Source organism: Agelaius phoeniceus, chromosome 1 (assembly GCF_051311805.1).
Source record: "Agelaius phoeniceus isolate bAgePho1 chromosome 1, bAgePho1.hap1, whole genome shotgun sequence".
Lineage (NCBI taxonomy): Eukaryota > Metazoa > Chordata > Aves > Passeriformes > Icteridae > Agelaius > Agelaius phoeniceus.
Genome location: NC_135265.1, coordinates 38,316,837 through 38,335,671, shown reverse-complemented (window position 1 = coordinate 38,335,671; position 18,835 = coordinate 38,316,837). Strand labels below are relative to the sequence as shown.

General features: G+C 36.4%; 1 protein-coding gene across 5 annotated transcripts in view; it reads left to right on the top strand.

The window, feature by feature from the left end:
- ZNF385D (zinc finger protein 385D) overlaps positions 1-18,835 on the top strand; it is a 417,452-nt gene that overhangs the window by 386,912 nt on the left and 11,705 nt on the right. For all 5 annotated transcript variants that reach the window (XM_077176659.1, XM_054637725.2, XM_077176652.1 and 2 more), the window contains 2 exons: positions 15,788-16,021; positions 17,972-18,150. In XM_077176659.1, the coding sequence (XP_077032774.1) occupies positions 15,788-16,021; positions 17,972-18,150 (413 nt within the window). The remainder of the gene's footprint in view (positions 1-15,787; positions 16,022-17,971; positions 18,151-18,835) is intronic.

The window sequence follows — 18,835 nt, the reverse complement described above, 5'->3', positions numbered from 1 at the left end:
GTGCATGAAGCTCATGCTGATTGGCCATTGGTCCCAATAGAACACTTGTGTAAACAACATGAACAGATACATGGACAAAAAAAGTGCAAGTCTGGAATTCAGGGTAAATTGAGTGAGAATTTTGCAAATTTGACAGGTGGTTTAACAGCAGCTGCTGATACTGATGATACAAGCCAGTGCAGTGCAAGGCTTTGGTCATAAAGAAGCAGCCTGTGAATTACTGTGAGCCATTGGACTGGAGAAAAAGAAGAGAATCTGAAAGGAAAAAAGCATTAAAGGCCTTAAAGTTCAAAGGGGGGAGAAGCAGTGTACATCTAGACAAGAGTAATGAAATTTTTTTGAAGGCTCAGTAGATAAACTTTTGAGCTAAATATGTTTCCAATTTATGAGAGCATTACTGAGATATTTTTCATAATTTACAAACTCATGAGACTTATTATATCTTTTGCAAATATTACCTCCTGAAAGCTTGAAACAGCAAAAAAATATTTACCATTTGTTCCTGTCCATCATGTGTACAGATTGGTTTTTTATTGTCTGAATGCTGGCACTATTTATTTTCTTTTTTCAGAAAATAACATTGTTGAAGTATTTGTTTTGGAGAAAAACTCCACATATAAAGAACTACATGGAGTATGCTAACAGCTATGAGAAATTATATTTAAGAAGAGGCTGGCCACAATTTAGGCCTAAGGGTATTGTTATACTCTCTTAAATTCAGCTGATTAGGTGCAGTAATTATAATCTGACATACAAAACTATATGAAAAGATAAAAATGCACTATTTCTGTGGAAGGGATCTATGGCAAAATTCCATATTTGAGAATTTTTCATAGATCTGCTGTTGTAAGAATAACTTAGCTTCTTCCATTTTTGGTGCTACTTACAGAAAAGTTTTTTTTTTTGTGGCCTTAACCTGCATTTGAACAAAGTAGCAGAGTAACCAGAACTCTGTACTGCAAGCACAGCCTGAGGTGACTGGGGAGTGCAAGCACTCCTGGTGATACTTTGGAGAGAAATTGATTATGCCATGTCATAGACCAGTGCAACCAGTGGCAAACTTAGCACAATCACTGCAGCAACGTATCAGGCTACATGAGCAAAAGTGAGATTATAAAAAATGCTTGTCCAGTTTTAGCAATTAGAATAAAGGAATGGCTTAGGTCATGAAATGCATCCAGAGGATAAGTTGGCAGCCAGAGATATGGTGTAATCAGCTCACAAAAGACTTTCACCTATGCAATTAAATGAGAAGCCTGTGTCTTTTTGTTTGTAAACTGTCTTTGAGAGAAATATGGGTGTCCTCTGCATAGCATAGAAAATGAATTGGAAAGATATTTTTTTAAAACACTAATTACTCAAATATTTTGCTAAAACTTGCTCTTCCTGGGATGTCAATTGTTATGTCACATTTTTTCAGTATCCCTGTAGAGCAGAGGATTGGTTTATCAGACTCATCTTATTTGGCATTGTGGCAGCTGCATATTTAGACTGATTAAAAGTATTAATAAATTTAGATGAAAAATTGATAAACAGCTATCCATCTGCAAATTTCTTGGCATTAGGCACAGATAGGTTAGATCTGCAATTCCCCTGTCCACATTGTGTATCCTTTTTAATTCTGCCCTATCTGCTGACATTTGAAACAGCTGTTACAGCCCGAAGTCACAAAAAGAAAGATGTTACACAACATGGATGCTTTCCAGTCCAATAATATTTATTTTTGTGGAATTAGTGAAAGACTTAAGTCTGCAGAGAGATCATTGATCAGTTGACTAAGTTGTGATTAACATGTTAGAAAAACCTGCTTGGTAGCTCTCAAATCCATGCACTGAATGATTTAAAGGTATGACTCTTTCCTCAGAGAGAAAAGTTCCGTTCAAAATCCTGCAGTGAAGCTAGAAATATTAACTGTGATGCACACTATTTAATTAAACTATTTAAGCAGAGTTGAAAGGCTGAAATCAGTACTCACAATTTTCCCAAGCTGAGTGAGTTCTCTGAGATCCCATCTAGGAGAGCATGTTAGAAGAAATTCCATGTACAGGAAAAATCTTACTTAATATTGGCTGGAATGTTGACTGTTGTGGGCTGTGTCTTTAGATCGTGAAAGAGCACAGACTAGGAGGCATTTTAGTCCAGATCATCTTTTCTGGCATCACTGAGTTCTGTTGTAAATGAAGTTTAAGAGCTTACAGCCTAATGAAGACAATGGTGAAGATCACTTATTGAAATGGACAGTAAGTGAACTTTAACTGGTTGCTTGCTCTCTTGTTATATGAGGACATTTACTGGGTTTCCCATAAGTAGAAAAGTAGTCAGACAGGGCATGAAAGTGCACACAAAAATAAATAAAAAGTGTTTGGGGTCAAAAAACCCCAACTCCTAGAATTTATTTCCTTTAAGAGAATAAATATTAAAATTTCAGCTAGAAAGAAAGATGGTCCTGCTGGTTATTTGCTTTAATGGTTCCATTTTGACTTTTCTACTCTTACTTAGTGTCAAGCTGCCTGTGCAAGTGCTATAGGTGGTTAGCAACTTAAAACTGGCCCTTAGGCCTTCACCTTTTTAGGCTATATTTTTAAATATTTTGTTACTTTTGAGGTCTGCTTATATTAAAAAGGACTGAATGCTTTGCTCTCATAGCTAATGGCAGCTCTACTCTTCCTCACTGACATCTTAGCCTAGCATGTAAAATTGGGAAATCTAATCTTCTTTGTACTGTGTTTCTAAGGATTCTCATAACATCTCAAAGCTGCAACTTCTACTGCATGCTGTAGCATTTGAAATATTGAAATATAATTTCCACTTTACTTTACAAACACGTGGAAACTAAGGATAGAAGGAGTGAAGGGATTTGGGGTTTTTTTGATGAGAATTTTGTTGAGATTGCCACATTGTTTACCTACTGAATCTTGACTTGAATTTCTTATGAGAAATGTCTGAAAGCCATAAGAACAAGTTTTTAAAAGCATAGTTTAGGAGCACAGCTTGTCACCTCTGAGTTGTGATGTTTATGATTGACTTTCTGTTCCTGCAGAATTTTATTGATGATACAAAACACACTTTCCACACTGAACGAGTTATCTTGTCTACCCTGATCTTTATCTCTTTTGTCAGTACAATTCATTTTAGGAGTAGTGAATATTAAAGTGGTTGTCCAGAGTTATTTCCTGCCATGGAATAGACATGTTTTCTGTTCTATATGTTTGTAAACAATGCACAGCCTTTAAAAATCTTGGTTTCACTATTACCTGGACATGCAAGGTATCAGATATCTGTGTGCTGTACAGCAAACAGACTTGGGAAACACACTAAAGTAGCTTTCCAGGAAAACTGATGGAAGGCTTATTTTGAAGCCAAATGCCTCAAATCCTTCAATTTTCCAAATTACTGTTTTAATTCTGTATATTGTAAATAAATATATTTGGGTTGCACTGGTATAATTATACTTTGTGAGGGAGAGGAGACAAAGTGCAGCCTTTTGAAGAGTGAGGCCACAAGGTCTTTGCTAGTAGTTGAATGGTAGTGGAAGCCTGGAGCTGCTGCTTTGAGCATTTTCCCATCTTCTCATTTTCCATTTCACAAAAATCTTGCAGCTGTACAAATGTATGCATTTTTCTCATGGTCATGGATTAAGGAATGTGTTGATCTGTAGATTCACTTGGTCTACAGCTCAGAGGCTTTGAGAGGGAGAAACCAGTATTCTCTTTTCTGATCAACTCACAGTCTTTCTCTCCTACTCACAAAAAAAAAAAAAAATATATATATATATAATACATATATATATATATACACATTTCTAATTCTGTAGACCTGTATCTCCTAAGGCTGTAGGTCAATTGCCAGCAAAATCAACTGGCTTACAAGATCACAAGTGATGCAGGTTTTCTGAAGGAGAGGTAAGTAAGCTCCCTACCTGCCTGCCAAATGACTAATGCACAAGCATTATGTAAGGAAACTTGTGCAAGTGTTGGCCAAATTCTTTCATAAATTAAAACACTGGAATTTTCCCAAAGGTTGAAACCTCCATTTTATAGTCTGTATTGAAATTTCAGAGACTGTCATATCTGAATTTTGGCTTCAGAAAAACAGTGCTGTTACCTTTCATCATCTCTGCTAAGATTTTTAAAATGCTGTGTGATGCAAAGTTATCCTAAGAAAATCTATTTGTAATTTTGTCTGTATTGAACAGTAGCAACCTGAAGAGCTTGAGAACACACCTAATATAGTGTATCAATGCTAAAGAGATGCTTAAATGTCTTTATATCGGATATTGCAGAAACTGAAGGATGTTCAGAAGTTTGTTGTTCCAGCTGCTGTTATTCTACTAATGCAGTCATACTGCAACTTTTAACCAAGGTTTTTGAAAGCTAATGCAAAAAACTAAACCCTTAATTCCATATGTTTTAATCCAAATCACTTTTTTGTTTTAAATGCAGCTGGTTTCATCTGAAAAATTTGAAACACTTATTGCATTTTTTTAATGATTTGCTACGTACTAAGTAGGAATAAGCAAGAAGTGGTAAAATGCATTCTACATAATAAAAAAAAAACATCCCTCTGGTAATCCCTCAGACCTTACAGAATTATTCTAGGTTATTGTTATTAATTATATTATCCAGTTGCTAATTTTTTCCCCATTCTCTGTGTATTCTTCTCTTCAGTAGGGCTTTGAACTAGATTTCTTGACATAAGACCTGATGTGATAATAGAAATGCTAAAAATACTATCTTTTAGGAAGGAAAAGTGGGTTTTAAAGAAAAGCCACAATGCTTAACTGAGTGAAGGTGTGGCTGTGGAGTGATGATTGCTGCAGTTGTGTAATCCTTCAAATTTACATGCTCATTAACAAATATTTATATGTCTAAAGACTGTTGAGGCAGGCAGATTGCACCTATTCACCTAGACACTGTGTAAACATGAATATGAAAAATACATACAGTTATTCATAAAATAGCTACAAATGAGGGCAATTTTCAAATATTTGGGCTTGTATTAGTGCTTTCATGGACTCATTCATACATTTTTCTCCATTATAGTGTACATGGGAGAGAGATATGACAATGAAAATTAAGGAACCAGAACAATAGTATATTACCCTAAAAAGGAGAATTTCTATTTTCTCTTTTCTAACAGATAATTCTGAATCTGAATGATGTCAGATCTAGTGATGTTTAAATAACTATCAAGAAAGGAAAATAATAACTATTTAATAATATATTTTATTATTTTTAGTTATTATTTTATAATAACTATTTAATAATATATTTTATTTTCAATAACTAACAAGAAAGGAAAAAATTTTAACAGAGGAAGATGGGGTATGATTTTGTAAGTGATGTAGTGTTTACAGCCATGTTTAGAAGGGAAGCTGAAACCTTTTTGGTTGCTACAGTGTTATGTTGTTAGGGAAAGAACTGCATACAAAGAAAAATGTGGTGCATGAAGAGAATGACAATTTGGGTTTACCAAAGAAATTAATCAAAGCTGTAATTATGGTCATTAATACCCTTTCCTGCTTGGGGAAAAAAAAAAATTTAACAGAACCAGCAGAGATTGCAGTTATTGTCAGTCCTGCTCCTGTTGCTTAAGATTGTTTTCTTCAAACATCCCTCCATGATATTTGTTCTGAACAGACTGGAGCTCTCACTTTCCTATGACTAATTGCCTAAGAACCACACATTTACAATGTAGTTACCCTCACTCAACATGACAGAACTTCTGTCTTTGCCAGTATTGGACCAAACCTTCTGAAAAATGAACTACATCATTATAAGTATTAATTTCTGTCACTTCTAGTTTTCCAGATAACATAGGTATTTAATGTCAGCCTTACAAGAGGATATATAGGAAAAGGCCAAAGCAGAGGAAGAATTAGATACTTCACCTAGAACCTTCAAATATTTGCTATAGCTAGTCTTGTGCTGCCATTTTGATACTAATGTCCATTAATATGCAGCTACTCTCTTTTACTGTCACTGCAAACTAAGAGCAGTCATGTCCTTTAAAGCCTATTCTACTAGCTTTGTGTCCTAAAATACAAACCCATCATTGTTTTGTGTGTAATTGGTTAAATCAAATAATATATTTGATTCTATAAGCTTTGAAAGTAGGAGCGATATCTATGAATGGCGCCACAAGGAAATATTTTTTGATTTCTACTGTTCTCTTGTGTGCAGAAGTCTTTATATTATTCATGAGAACAGCTTTGGGCTAGAAAAACATCATTTCTTGTATTTTTCTTCTGTGGAGAACTTGCCTGATAAAATTATCATATTGACTAGATAAACACCCCAAACAACAAAGCACTAATAACCTCTCTGTTGGATATGTGTGGATGGTGTAAGGGAGCACTACTGGAAGAGATAAAAAGGGGTTGATTCAGTCCCTTCTGACAAAGACAACATTTGATGAAAGGGAACTCATTAAATTGTCAAAGTAGACAGGTTTCTGTTGGTCTTTGCCTTATCCCAGGACCATTTATTCAGCCTTACTGTGGTTTACTCAGTATGTTTCTTCTGCCAGCTAATGTAATTAGACTAATAGTTCAGTTGGTAGCAGTCTGCCTGGAGGCAGAAGAAAGACTGACACATGAGAGCCAACATGTGTTGCACAAAATACTTGTTTTATTAAAAAGTAAGAAAAAGCAACCAAAAACGTGTAAATTATACCAAGAACTGTGATGACACTGAGTTATTTAGAAATTGTGGTCTGTATTGTCTGTGAAACCCTCTGTAAGCATCATTCAATGTTTTTGACTGTAATGATGACACAGGGTGTTTCATAAACTCTCTGTTTCAGTCCTAGCCCTGAAGCAACCTGTGGTGGGTGGGAGAGGGGAAGGAACAGAGGGCATGCAGGCAGTAGTAAAATAATTTATTTTAGAATATGGACCCTGGTCGAGATTTAAGAACAAGTTAAATAGATGGTCATAGTAACTGCAGCTGTGAATAGTAAAAGAGTCTTTTCCAGAGACTTTGAAAATTGCAAAAGGTTTTCTTTTCCCTGGCACTCAACTGGATGCTACTTTTATAGCAAGAGTGCTCTTTTCAATTTACAAAATATGTTATCAACCATATGTGATCAGTCGGGGAAAGAATTCCTTGTAAAAACATTGGACTGAAGAAGACTAATAAAAATCTAAATGGAATACCAGGAAAATCAAAACAATTATTTACTCCAAAGGTTAAGGAATGGCAATAATACTACCGTCTCCTGCACTGTTGTCTCCTCAATGCCTTGTGAAATCTGTTCTTCCAAATGGGGGCGTTTGGTATCTCAGCTACTTAAGGAAGAGCAGGTGTTTTGTAACAAAAGTCATTGCTGATCAGTCCCTGGAACACATTCCCTACAGGCTTCACTTCCAATGCACTACAGGATAGATGTCGGAAAGGATGTCTCCTCACTGCTCTCCCTGCCTTGTCTCCACTGAGAAAAGTTATATAATTGTGATGCTGGTACTGCAAGGGACAATTCCTGTGTTAGACACAACTTCAGTGATTACCAAAATCAGATTTACTAGTTCATTGCTTTCCAGTAAAGGAAGTGAGCTGCTGTAAAGGGAATAGCTTTAATTATTCCTGGATTCAAGATGGGGGAATGCCAAGAGGTATTACACTTAAAAGAGCAGTCAGAAGTCAGACCTTTTAGAAATTCTGAGTTACATTCCAGTTATCTTAATTTACTTCTAGGGATTCTATGACTAAATCTGTTTTGAAACTTAACGTTTAGATAGAGGTTTTGAAGAAGATATTCAACTTGCTTAAAATGCAAAAAAAAAATCAACTACCTGCTTAAAATGGAGAGCAATCCTTTCCAATCTGCAGTGCAGTTCACTTATTCTTTCCTTGTTCCATCTGATTAATGAAAGTAATGTATTTTCTCCTCTTCTGCTGGTGATTAATACTTCTCCATGTTTCTTTGTTTTTGGTGGCAGGTTGCTGGGGAGAGATTCCACTGTAAATTGGTTTTGGTATCAAGTTTTAAATAGGCTTTGCCAACCTACTTATTTTGTGAAAAATACTTCCAGTTTGCAGCAGTGTATAGCCTAGACTGTGCCTTCTCTGTCTCTGTCAAAGAGAAGGAGAGTTTAGGAGAGGCCCTTTCAAAGCATACTTCCATCACTACAGTTTAAAGTTAAAGAGAACAGCTTGTCTGCAGCTTCCTTCCCCATGTCTGCATGGGAGGTGTGTGGGGCAGCAGGAGCAGCAGTCAGAAACTAAATCATAGTTACTTACTGACCTTGGTAAGAGCAATATCTTCTCCCGGGTACATGGTGTGACTTAAAGCTCTAATGAGTTTTTGGGTAGGAAGGTAATACTTTGAAGCCATTGTGGTTAGTGACACAGAAAAAAGTTGCTCCCTGAATTCTCCTTGGGGAAATACTGTCTCCAGTGCTGACTAGCTATAACTCATGCCACCTGGACGTTGGCACTGATGCAGGACCTATTTTTAAACATTGTTTTGGACTTCTGTCTGTGCTAGTGATTCACACAGTGCCAAGGATGTTCCTGGACACAGGAATGCAATCATCCCTTCCCACTGCTGTAGTTGTCTCTGGATGACTTCTGGATGAAGCTGAAGCACCCAAATATCCCTGGGCAGTCTGGCATTCAGTACAAGCCAAGGGGCAACTGGCAGTTCATGTGCAGCTGACCTGCTTTGGAGGAACAGAGAGGATGATAATACAGACTGCTGTGCACGTGTTGGCCTCCAGAAAGACACATTCAAGGCAAATTCATTTTACTGTAGGATGTCTTGCAAAACCTTTTTCCTTGTTGGGCTTTTAGCTTTTTCAGTTTTTTCAGTTCTTTGGTTTCTATTGGTAATAAACTCAACTGATGCTCAATTTCTACTCATGTTTACTTTTACTTAAAAGTTGGGAAATGAATACTGAGGTGCATGCAGATGTAAAACTGGTGGTAGTTTTCCTGCATAGCTCCAAGCATGCAAAAATCCTCTTTGCATTTGAGTATGAGCTCCACCTCTTAGGCAAACACTTTGTTCTGATTTCAAATCAAATTTTCACTACAGAGTACCCATTAATTAAACTGTGAGAGTCATTTCAGCCAGCAGCTCCTTGCATGGGGACCCTTTCACTCATAGCCAGTGAAAGTTGATCTTCTTCTGCCTGGCTGAGGAAAAATCTGTACAATCATAAGGACAGCTCAGTGTCCAAACTCAATCACAAAGTGTCTCTTAAATGACCTGAAAAATAAATGGCTTCTCTTCATCATTTCCTTACCTTCCAGTCATATTTTTCTCACCTACATTTGCCTAAGAACCCAAAACTCAGATGTGGTGTGTCATTTCTCTAACTCCTTCGCTTTTCACGGGCTTTTTACCCCTAGCTGTTGCTGTTGCTGCCAGCTCAATTAACCTTAACAGGAATGTAGTTGTCCCTCTGTGGCTCAAGATTAATGAACTGTGCTTTAAACCAAGAGAACTGCTAGTAAAAATTAGGTATAATTTCATTAGAAAATTTTGTACTCCTAATTAATGAAGAAGCTCATCTGAGGACTTGACAGAATTGAGTTTAACTGGAGGAAAATATCCACAGATCAAATATATGAAGTCTGCTACTTCCTTTTCATCATCACTCTCTCTGTGGGCACCTTTTGTCACCAAACATCCTGTTTTCTGTCTCCCTGCCATCAAATCTCTGCCAAGGCGTCTTGATGGGAAGCATGGAGTAGGGGCAGCAGTAAAATGAAGTCATTTGTTGTGTAGCCAGTTGTTTCTTCATCTTGTTTCTGAGTGATGAACACTGCGTATAATATGATTTATTTAAGTGTTAAAAAGCAGGGGGTGCTCAAAATACTGAGGTCATTGCTTCTCCACTTACAGTCCCAGAAAATTCCTGGTATTTGTCTTTCATGCTCATTCTGGGAAATTTTGTAGTCCTTCAGTTTCTCAGTAATGCTTGTATGGTACATTTGAGCAAAAGCTTGGGCAATACCTTAGACATGTTCAGACTCAATTTCTGGATATTAAAAGTAATTTTGATAGACACCTAGACAAAGAAAGTTAACAAGGAACTTGACCAAGAAAGTACTGACAAGCCAGGATAGTGACAAGGAAAGGGAGACAAAACAGGTAAAGAGATGTTTAAAAAACAGACTTGAAAAAAAAAGTTCAAAAAAGACAGCTCATCAAAAATTTTTCAAATACTGTTCCTGGTTTGTCCTACTTAGCTTTGTTTATTACTTCAGAGCTCTTGACCCTTCCATTATGGCATAATAATTACTGTCCATCCTGTAGAAGATCAGGTGAACACCATGGTTTCTAGTATTTCATATTGTGCCATTGAAGGTGAATATAAGGTGATGAATTGCACAGTTGTCAATAAGATATTTAGGTCTTTTATGCCAAAAAAACCCTGTGATGTTTGCTATTTATGTCTCTAAATCATGATGTAATAATTTTTTCTTTGAGAAAATTTCTATGGGTCCTTCTGAGTTCTAAAATATACTTCTATCTCTCCAAGTAAAGATATCAATTCTGGGAAGGATATATCTATTATAAATAGATTGAATCCAGGTTTTGAATGTAAAACTATGTCTAATGACTGGGTTTTTTGATAATATGATACCAAAAGAATTTTTTGTACAATATATTGTAGAGGGCCAGATATCCACCGACCACAAAAGATGCAAGTTTGTATTCTGCACATATAAAGGATAAGAAGTTGATACATTTGAGTCAAAATTTTTCACAGTATTTTGTTTAGGTGCTGGAGCCGGTGCTGTGCTAGCACACATGCTTATGTTTCAGTATATGCGAACAGAAAATCAGCTAAGCACAAAAATATCTGTCAGCCATAATTTTTTTGGAGGTGGTACTTTGGTTATGGTGTACTCCACTATTCTATTTATAGATTCTAAAGAAATTAAGTCTTATCTTCAAATATAATTACCACAGAAGTAGTGGAAAATGGAATTTTCAAAGCAGCCCAAGGAAACTGAGGACACAGTTCTTTGCAGTCAGGAAAATAACACACTGAGTCTCAGTCCCTGCCTTGAACATGCCAGTATCAAGGGTCTGTATGGGAGCATTGGCACAGGTTTTTTATAAGCTGTACAGCCAGCTGATGATGTTCCTGCAATACTAAGTGGTCCCATACAGTGAAATATTTCATATCAAGTTGTGTTTGTCATGAGAAGGAATGTGTTTTCTGCCTTCTGCAGAGGTGCAGTTGTTGGGGTTTTTTGGGTTGTTTTGCTGTTTATTTTTTTTCCCTGAGCAGTGTTATGGGCCAAATGCTCAATCCTTTTATGTCAAAGGCGAAGTTTGATTTAAATGAGACCAGAATGCAGGGTATGTGCTAAATCAGATATTTTTAAATGTGTGCCACTCGAGATTGCGGAAGAAAAAACATGCTCATAAATAGTTGTGATTTGTTTGAAGTCAGAGTACGTTTCTCTCTGTGGGTCTATTTATAGCTTCAGGATAAGAAATTCTTAGGCTTAGTGGCAGGAACTGATGAGTGAAACTTTCACATACTCAGAAGAAAAACATGAGTTGTAATTTTCTGTTTCTTCAGACTAAAGAAAATTCATGAGTCTTGTAGCTGGGATATAAAATTAATCCTGCTTACTTAGGAGAACCTTAATCACAATGCAGTTTTCCATGTGAACCACGGTATCTGTAGTACTCAAAGAAGTTAGTTCTCACAGAATATTTTTTCATCTGTCTTTGTCTCTTGTTAAAACAGACCTTTGATTTTGCCAGCGGCTAAGATTAGATTGTAATGTAATATTTTTATATTTTTAGTTTTTATTCTGTTGCTATATTAAGACCAGAATCACAAATTGATTCTTTTGAATCCTGAAGTGTTCCCTTTGGTTTTTTTTGCTGCTGGAGTCCAGTTCCATACAATATCAGCAATCAACTTCTATACCAAAGCCAAGCAGTGACAGTTGCAATAATGAATATTTGCTGTGGGCCACCGGTATGAAAATACCACAGTGCTGCAAGCCTGCGTCACCAGAAACAAATCTTCCATTTGACTGTGGCTGAATTTCCAGCTCAATTTTAGAACATTTATAATTGAAATAGCTCTTAAAGCACTGTCATAATACAGTGTTAAGAAATGCTGATTCAGTCTGCAAGGCATGAACTCAAATGCCTTCCTACTTCTTTTTGGTGTTGTTTTTCCTTGTTTGTTTTTAATCCCTTATACCTTTAATGCTCTGCCCTGTATTTAGGGCACTGAACTCCGAACAGGAAGCAACACTGTAAAATATTCAAAGGGACCCACGCTGGTTAGCTTAGAGGTTCTTGTGAGAAAAGGAATTGAATTGCCTCTTTGTAAGCTTACTTGACAGCTTTTAGAATGTTTTATCCTTAATCTCTGCTGAAAATTCTAAAGTTTATATGAGAATGAGTAGCTTTGCATTTTTAAATGTGTCATGGCTTTTACATGGTGAACTTCAATGGCTTTCTATTTATGTTTTAATGTCATTAATGTATTTGCATTAGTAGAATATCAAATATATTCACACAGGGCACCTCTTGAAATGCAGAATAAATGCACTGAACTTTGATTTTTTTTCCTGATGACCTTTACAATTTTTAATTTTTTATATACTATGCTGCTTTCATTTCTGCATCTCAAAATACCCTCAAAATATTCAAAACAGCTAGCATAATAGATTGTATTTTCTTTTAGCTTTTAAATAATTACATAGTGAAATATTAGATCAGCATAGATACAGAAGGTCAGATACTTGAAGCAGAATGAAATCTGCTGTTATTTCAGCTTTTATTGTTTTATTTCATTCATTGCCTCAGGTCTTCCTAAGGAAAGTATAGAAATTATCATCTATATTTTTCTTAGGGCTAAATACTGACCCTTACACTGCAAAGCTGGCAGTGGTGATTGATGTACATTTCTAATTTCCTGCAAGATTAGAATGAGCACCAACTTTGCCATCAATCCTGAGAGAATGTTAATGTCCCTTTCCCCTGCCTGGGTCATCTGCCCCTTGCCTTCCATGTCATCAAGAGAGTACATTGGCTGAGCCTACTATTGTACAGTAATACCAAGATGCAGAAACTGATGTTTTAAAAGCAGTGTTAATGCTTATAAAGTGACAGGGTTTGGATTTGGACTGCGTTTTTGAGGAAAATAATTTCACTGCAGCAATTTTTGACTCAAGGAAAGCAAACATTCATTGGATTCTCTGGAATGGGAAAGGAGTGACTAGTTAGCTCTACAGTTTTGTGGACGGATCTTCAAGGGCTTTATTTTTTCATCAGTTTCCCAACAAAATGCTTAATATTTCAATTTTTTGTTCTTTTGAAACCTGTTTAAAAAAAAAATCATAAATAAGAAGAGGCTATTCAGCAAGGTAACCTCATTCCTTCTGCACTGGTATTTGACATACCCAGTACCTTCAGAATATGGCAACTTTCAGGCACTCTTTCAGGAAAAAGAAAACCAAACTGTGATTTGACCTTGAGTGGGACTTTGTTTTTTGCTACATGCTTTAATGCCTGTCAATGCCTAGAATATTCACATGAAAAACTGCTTTCTTGGATTTATGAATGACAATTTTTAAAAACCCTCTGGGAGAGTATGTAGAAACATGACAAAATACACAGTGTATAGATCTTAATAGAGCTTAAAGGGTCGTATTCCCACTGACTGAAAGGAAATCATATTTGTGTAGATATTTGTTCAGCCAGCTTCAAGTCCCCCAGTAGGAAATATTTCTGGGTCTGTATAGGTAGGTTATTCCCAGGCTTCATAAACTTTAATATTAGAAAGAATTTCCTCACATCTAATCTAAATCTCTCTTGATGTAATCCAATAGTCCTTGTTCTACTAGGAGGGATGAGGGAGAAGAGTATATTCTCCTTTTTTTAGCTACCTTCTACAGAGATGAAAAATGCTGTCAGAGCTCGCTCTTTTTCTTCCATATTCACAGTTCATGTTTTCTAAATTTGTAATTTATTTTGGCTCCCTCCATCACAAACCCTCTCTTGTTGCTTTGCATTTGTATTGCTTCTGAATTAATAGCAAAGCAAGAAATTTTGGAGGTTTTTTTGACATTGATGTCCCCAGGCTGGACATAGGGCCTTCAGAGCTGATCAGAGGAGGAAAAAATACCTCCTAAACCTTTTGCTTTGCAATTTCAGTGTGGTGGGAACCTATTTTATAGCACAATGATAGAAGAGATCTGCATTCATCCTGTCTGTTACTCAAAGATTTTTCTGAAAACCAAGCAAATAAACAAAGAAAACAATCAAAATGAAACATACAATAAAACTTCCCCAAATGCAGTACTGGGGTTGTTGTTCATCATTCTGTTTTAATAGATCAGATTAAACCTACTGAGTGTGGATTCCTGCAATTGTCTTTTCTGAAAAGCATCTAATTTTCTAAACTGTTTCTTCAATGCATTAAAATTGTTTGGAATCAGGTTTCTCAGTGTGTTTGCCTTGCTTCCAATTTGATATTGCCTGCTAAGCTATTAGGAATGTTCTCCATTAACAAAGTTTGGAACAGTACTAGTCTGCAATGCACCACTGTGGTACCAGTTAGTTGTGTCCCTTCTGCATCAGAGCATGAACTTAGCTCTCGAAGTGAAAGAATTACTATTTTGTCCATTCTGATGGGGGGCAGTAAATAAAGCATAGTAGAGTTTTATTTACAGGTAGAGCATCCCTAACACCAAGTAATGTATGAAACCAATGTGAGCCATGCTGGAAAGTACCCAAATCCAGGCCTATTCCAATAAAGTAACCAAGATTTTTTTTTTTAATTTTTTAATATGATAAAATACAGTGCTGCAAAGGCAGAAAAGCTCCTGTCCTTTTTCTCCTTCTTGTGTCCCCTACCCATCTCCTTCACTGCCTTCACTGTTGCATTTTGCTGTCCTCCACCCTGCTAAGTACTTAACAACCCCATGATGCTGCCATATCCAAACATCATGTATCAATGATTCAAACTAAAAAAAATATTGTGTATTTTCTCTCTCTTTCATTTGATAAGTATGGGAAAAGCACAAGTTCTTAGCTTCAAGAAATAAGTTTCCAGATTTAGGTATATATCTTGCTTGTAGTCTTTCCAACTGATAGGCAGAATGAAAATCTTATTAGTGTTTGTTGAGGTCTCAGATAGGGAATGTTATATATACATTTAGATTTAGTTACTGTTATTAGTATGAATCATTATTATGTAATAATGGATTACAATGTGTACTGTGTATTTATAATTACCTTCATTCTTTTAGTGTTGGTGTTGGGAAAAATTAAGTGAAGTATCAATTTCTTCTTTTTTTTTTTTTTTACCAGATATAAAGGCCAATTTATTCATTTTAGTTGTATTAGTACAAGATGTTAAAACTTATGTTGATTGGGTAGCCAAGCCAAAGTACTATGTGTTACTATGGCTGTTTAAGCATCTGAAGTTGTGTGCATAAATTTAAACTGCCTGTTGTGCTGGTCATTTTCATGACCTCTTTTATTGCATTTTTCTTCTGTTGTACAGTACATTCTTAATGACCTTTTTGTTCAGTTTATGAGTTCTGTGTCAGCAGACTGCAGGACAGGAGACAACACATGGTTTTCTAAAACATGGGAGTACTGTATTTTATAACCACACAAAATACAAAGGAAAGGGTCAGGTGTAGTACATTACCATTAGTCAAACCATCACCAGAACAATCTGCCTCTCCGTGTCATCACAGCGTTGGGACGTCAGCAAGCCAACACCAAAGGTTGCACAATTTTTTTTCTGTTTGTTTTAATTCTTTCCATCTCGTCTCTTTGCCCACAGACGCAAACACAGGGACACCAGCAATATCAACGACAACAACCGTGGAAATCCGGAAGAGCAGTGTTATGACAACTGAGATCACCTCGAAAGTGGAGAAAATCCCCACAACAGCCACGAGCAGCAGCACTTGCCCTTCCGTGGAGACTGAGGAAGAAAAAGCAAAAAGACTGCTGTACTGTTCACTATGCAAAGTCGCTGTCAACTCTGCCTCACAGCTGGAGGCGCACAACAGTGGTGAGTTGGAGCAGTGCTTGCTTGCTTCCTTTTTTTTTTTTCCTTCTGTCTCAAGAGCACTGCAATTATCTTCCCCTGAATAGATTAGATCTCTTGCAGCAGAGGACAAAGAGGTGGCAGAAAACTGGCAATTACATGGAATTCATTAACTATTAAAGTATAAAAATGACAGGCAAAGAGGCTTTCAAAAAGGAGAAAGAAAGGAATTTATTGCAAGTTGCAGATTTTCTTACACTTTAGCCTTTGCAGCTTCAAAACCTTATTGAGCTAAATGGCAGCTCTACTTCATTACCTTTAGTGTTCAGAGTTTGCATAGTTTTGCTTGTGCCAACTAGCAAACTGAGTATGAATGCCATCAGCTTTGTTTGAAATTTAACAAATTAAGGCTGAAAGAGGAAGCATTAGTCAGTCAGAGTTCAATGATGGGAGTTAGAGTTCTTAGCTCCATATTGTCTGTTAATAAATAACTTGTTAAAATTATGTATATTTTCCCTTTGTTTTCATCAACTGATAGCAGCTGCTGCATGAGGGTTGAATGCGTAATTGCCTCCCTCCATCTTTCTTAGTTCTTTAACTTTTTCTTGTCATTAGAGCTAGTACCATCAGTAAGTTCTGGTAGTAAACAGCCACCATTCACAGTCACTAATTTAAGCATGTTATTGATTGGCTCAGTGGTGGCTGGGGTTAAAAGATCTAGGAATTTGATATGGGGGCAGTGACCACCTATAGCCATCTTACAGAATGTTCCTGATCTTGGATGTCAGGTGCTACCTCTTATCAAGGGTAGGTAGAGTTCAGAGACAGAAAGAGAACCTTAGGTTTGAAATTTAGAGACAGTGATAAAATACCTAGAGCAAAATGATCAAAGGTTTTATGATGCACTTTAAAAAGAAATAACTTTGGCATATATATAGAACTCAAATTAGAATGGAAATTATGACTTCTTGGCATTCATGAGAAACAAAATTCCATCAGTTTTGAATGCTGTTTACTATATGCCACATCTTCAATTGGTGAAAGTTCAACTTCAAGCTGTATCCTTTTAAAGTATTTAACTTCATATAGACACTAAATATTCTGATCAGGCTGAGAGCCAAAACACTATTCTGAATATTTAAACACAGCCTTCCAAGTTTCTGCTGCCTGTGCTGATAAACTGTGTTTGTGCTCACACACATGCTTTTTTTTTTTTTTTACAAGTCTGTGGATGCATACAGCAATTAACATTGGAGTGGTGGTTCTGTATGCAGTAGTTAGTCCATTATCATCACAGGCTACCTGTGTGGGAGTCAACTGTGTAAGAAACTGTTCAGTCTGAATAAAGGTGCAGCAACAGAACACCAGTGTTCTCTATGCAACCTTTATTTACTATTAAAAAAAAAAAAGGCAATTGTATTTATCTCTCATATATGCTTCTCACATGTTTTGGTTTCTGTCCAAGACATTAATGATCCATAGGTTGCTTCCAGGAACCTCTGCTCCTTTCTGGTTTGGAGAGTAATTAGTTAATTACAGATTTAATTGTAAGCTACCTAGACATACTGTTTATCAATCTGTTCAGAAGGACTACAAATCAAAGCCAACTACATCTTTAATAGCTAAATTACTTTTCTTTTGCAACTACAATTCAGGTCTTATTAGCAGCAGGAGTTAATGAGAAAAGTCACACACATTTAACTTCACATCAGGGAACCTGATTGTGCTGCTACTTTCTGGTCTGGCTGCTTTGTTCCAGTGCATTACCTATAGGTATGTAATTTAGTAAATAAATACCAGGTGTGAAATACTGTTACATTAGTATGACTGATACACACCAAGACAGTCCTATTCTAAGGATAGCACATGGCACCAAGCTGAGGCTCATATGATTTTATTTTAAAAGGAAAATAAAACAATGAATGCAACCCAATTGCCAAAGTTGTTTCTGTTTCCCATTTCTGTTGTCTCCAGGGACTAAGCACAAAACTATGCTGGAAGCTCGGAATGGAAGTGGAACCATAAAAGCCTTTCCCCGGGCAGGCGTAAAAGGCAAAGGACCTGTGAATAAAGGAAACACAGGCCTTCAGAACAAAACATTTCACTGTGAAATATGTGATGTACACGTAAACTCCGAGACACAACTGAAACAGGTACTCAGCCAGCTTGTGGAGTGAGAATCTTTGGCTGTTATTTGTTTTCATGGTGGTAAAGTACCAACCCCGCACATGTCAATAGAATAATTTGTGTCCAAATGGAACTCACAGTTTTGTCTATTGTACTTGGCTGCCATGCTGTATGTTTTGTTTTGATTATGATTTTCCCATGCATGGAATATGTCTTCTCAAAAGCTCTCAATTATACACCTTTGGTGAAGAGTTATAGAAAGTGTAACACGTTACAACTGTCTTTAGACTGCTAGAATTGTCCTGAGCTAATAAACTCTGCCATTTCATGTAGTGCATGATATTTGCCTTGACAAAGATATGAAGGTGGATGCAAGCAGTACTTTCACAGAATACTAAGTAACCCACTTAGAAATGTGGGATGGAGAGGATTTCTAATATTTTATCAATGTTTCACTCTAACTGAGAAGCATGACCTCTAAATTGCAATTACTCTAAGTTATGTTCAGTCATTCTTCAGATGATCAAAGTTTTCTGTAAAGCACTTTGTTTAATTCCATATGCCTATTGTAATTAAATACTTGTAAAGGAACTTTACAAGAATGAAGATGAATTCAATAATGGACAATAGCAATATCCATTCTTCTGGTCTCAGAGCAAAAAGTCCAGTTCTATGTATTTTTATTGTGATAATTCCCTTGAAAATGAAAAT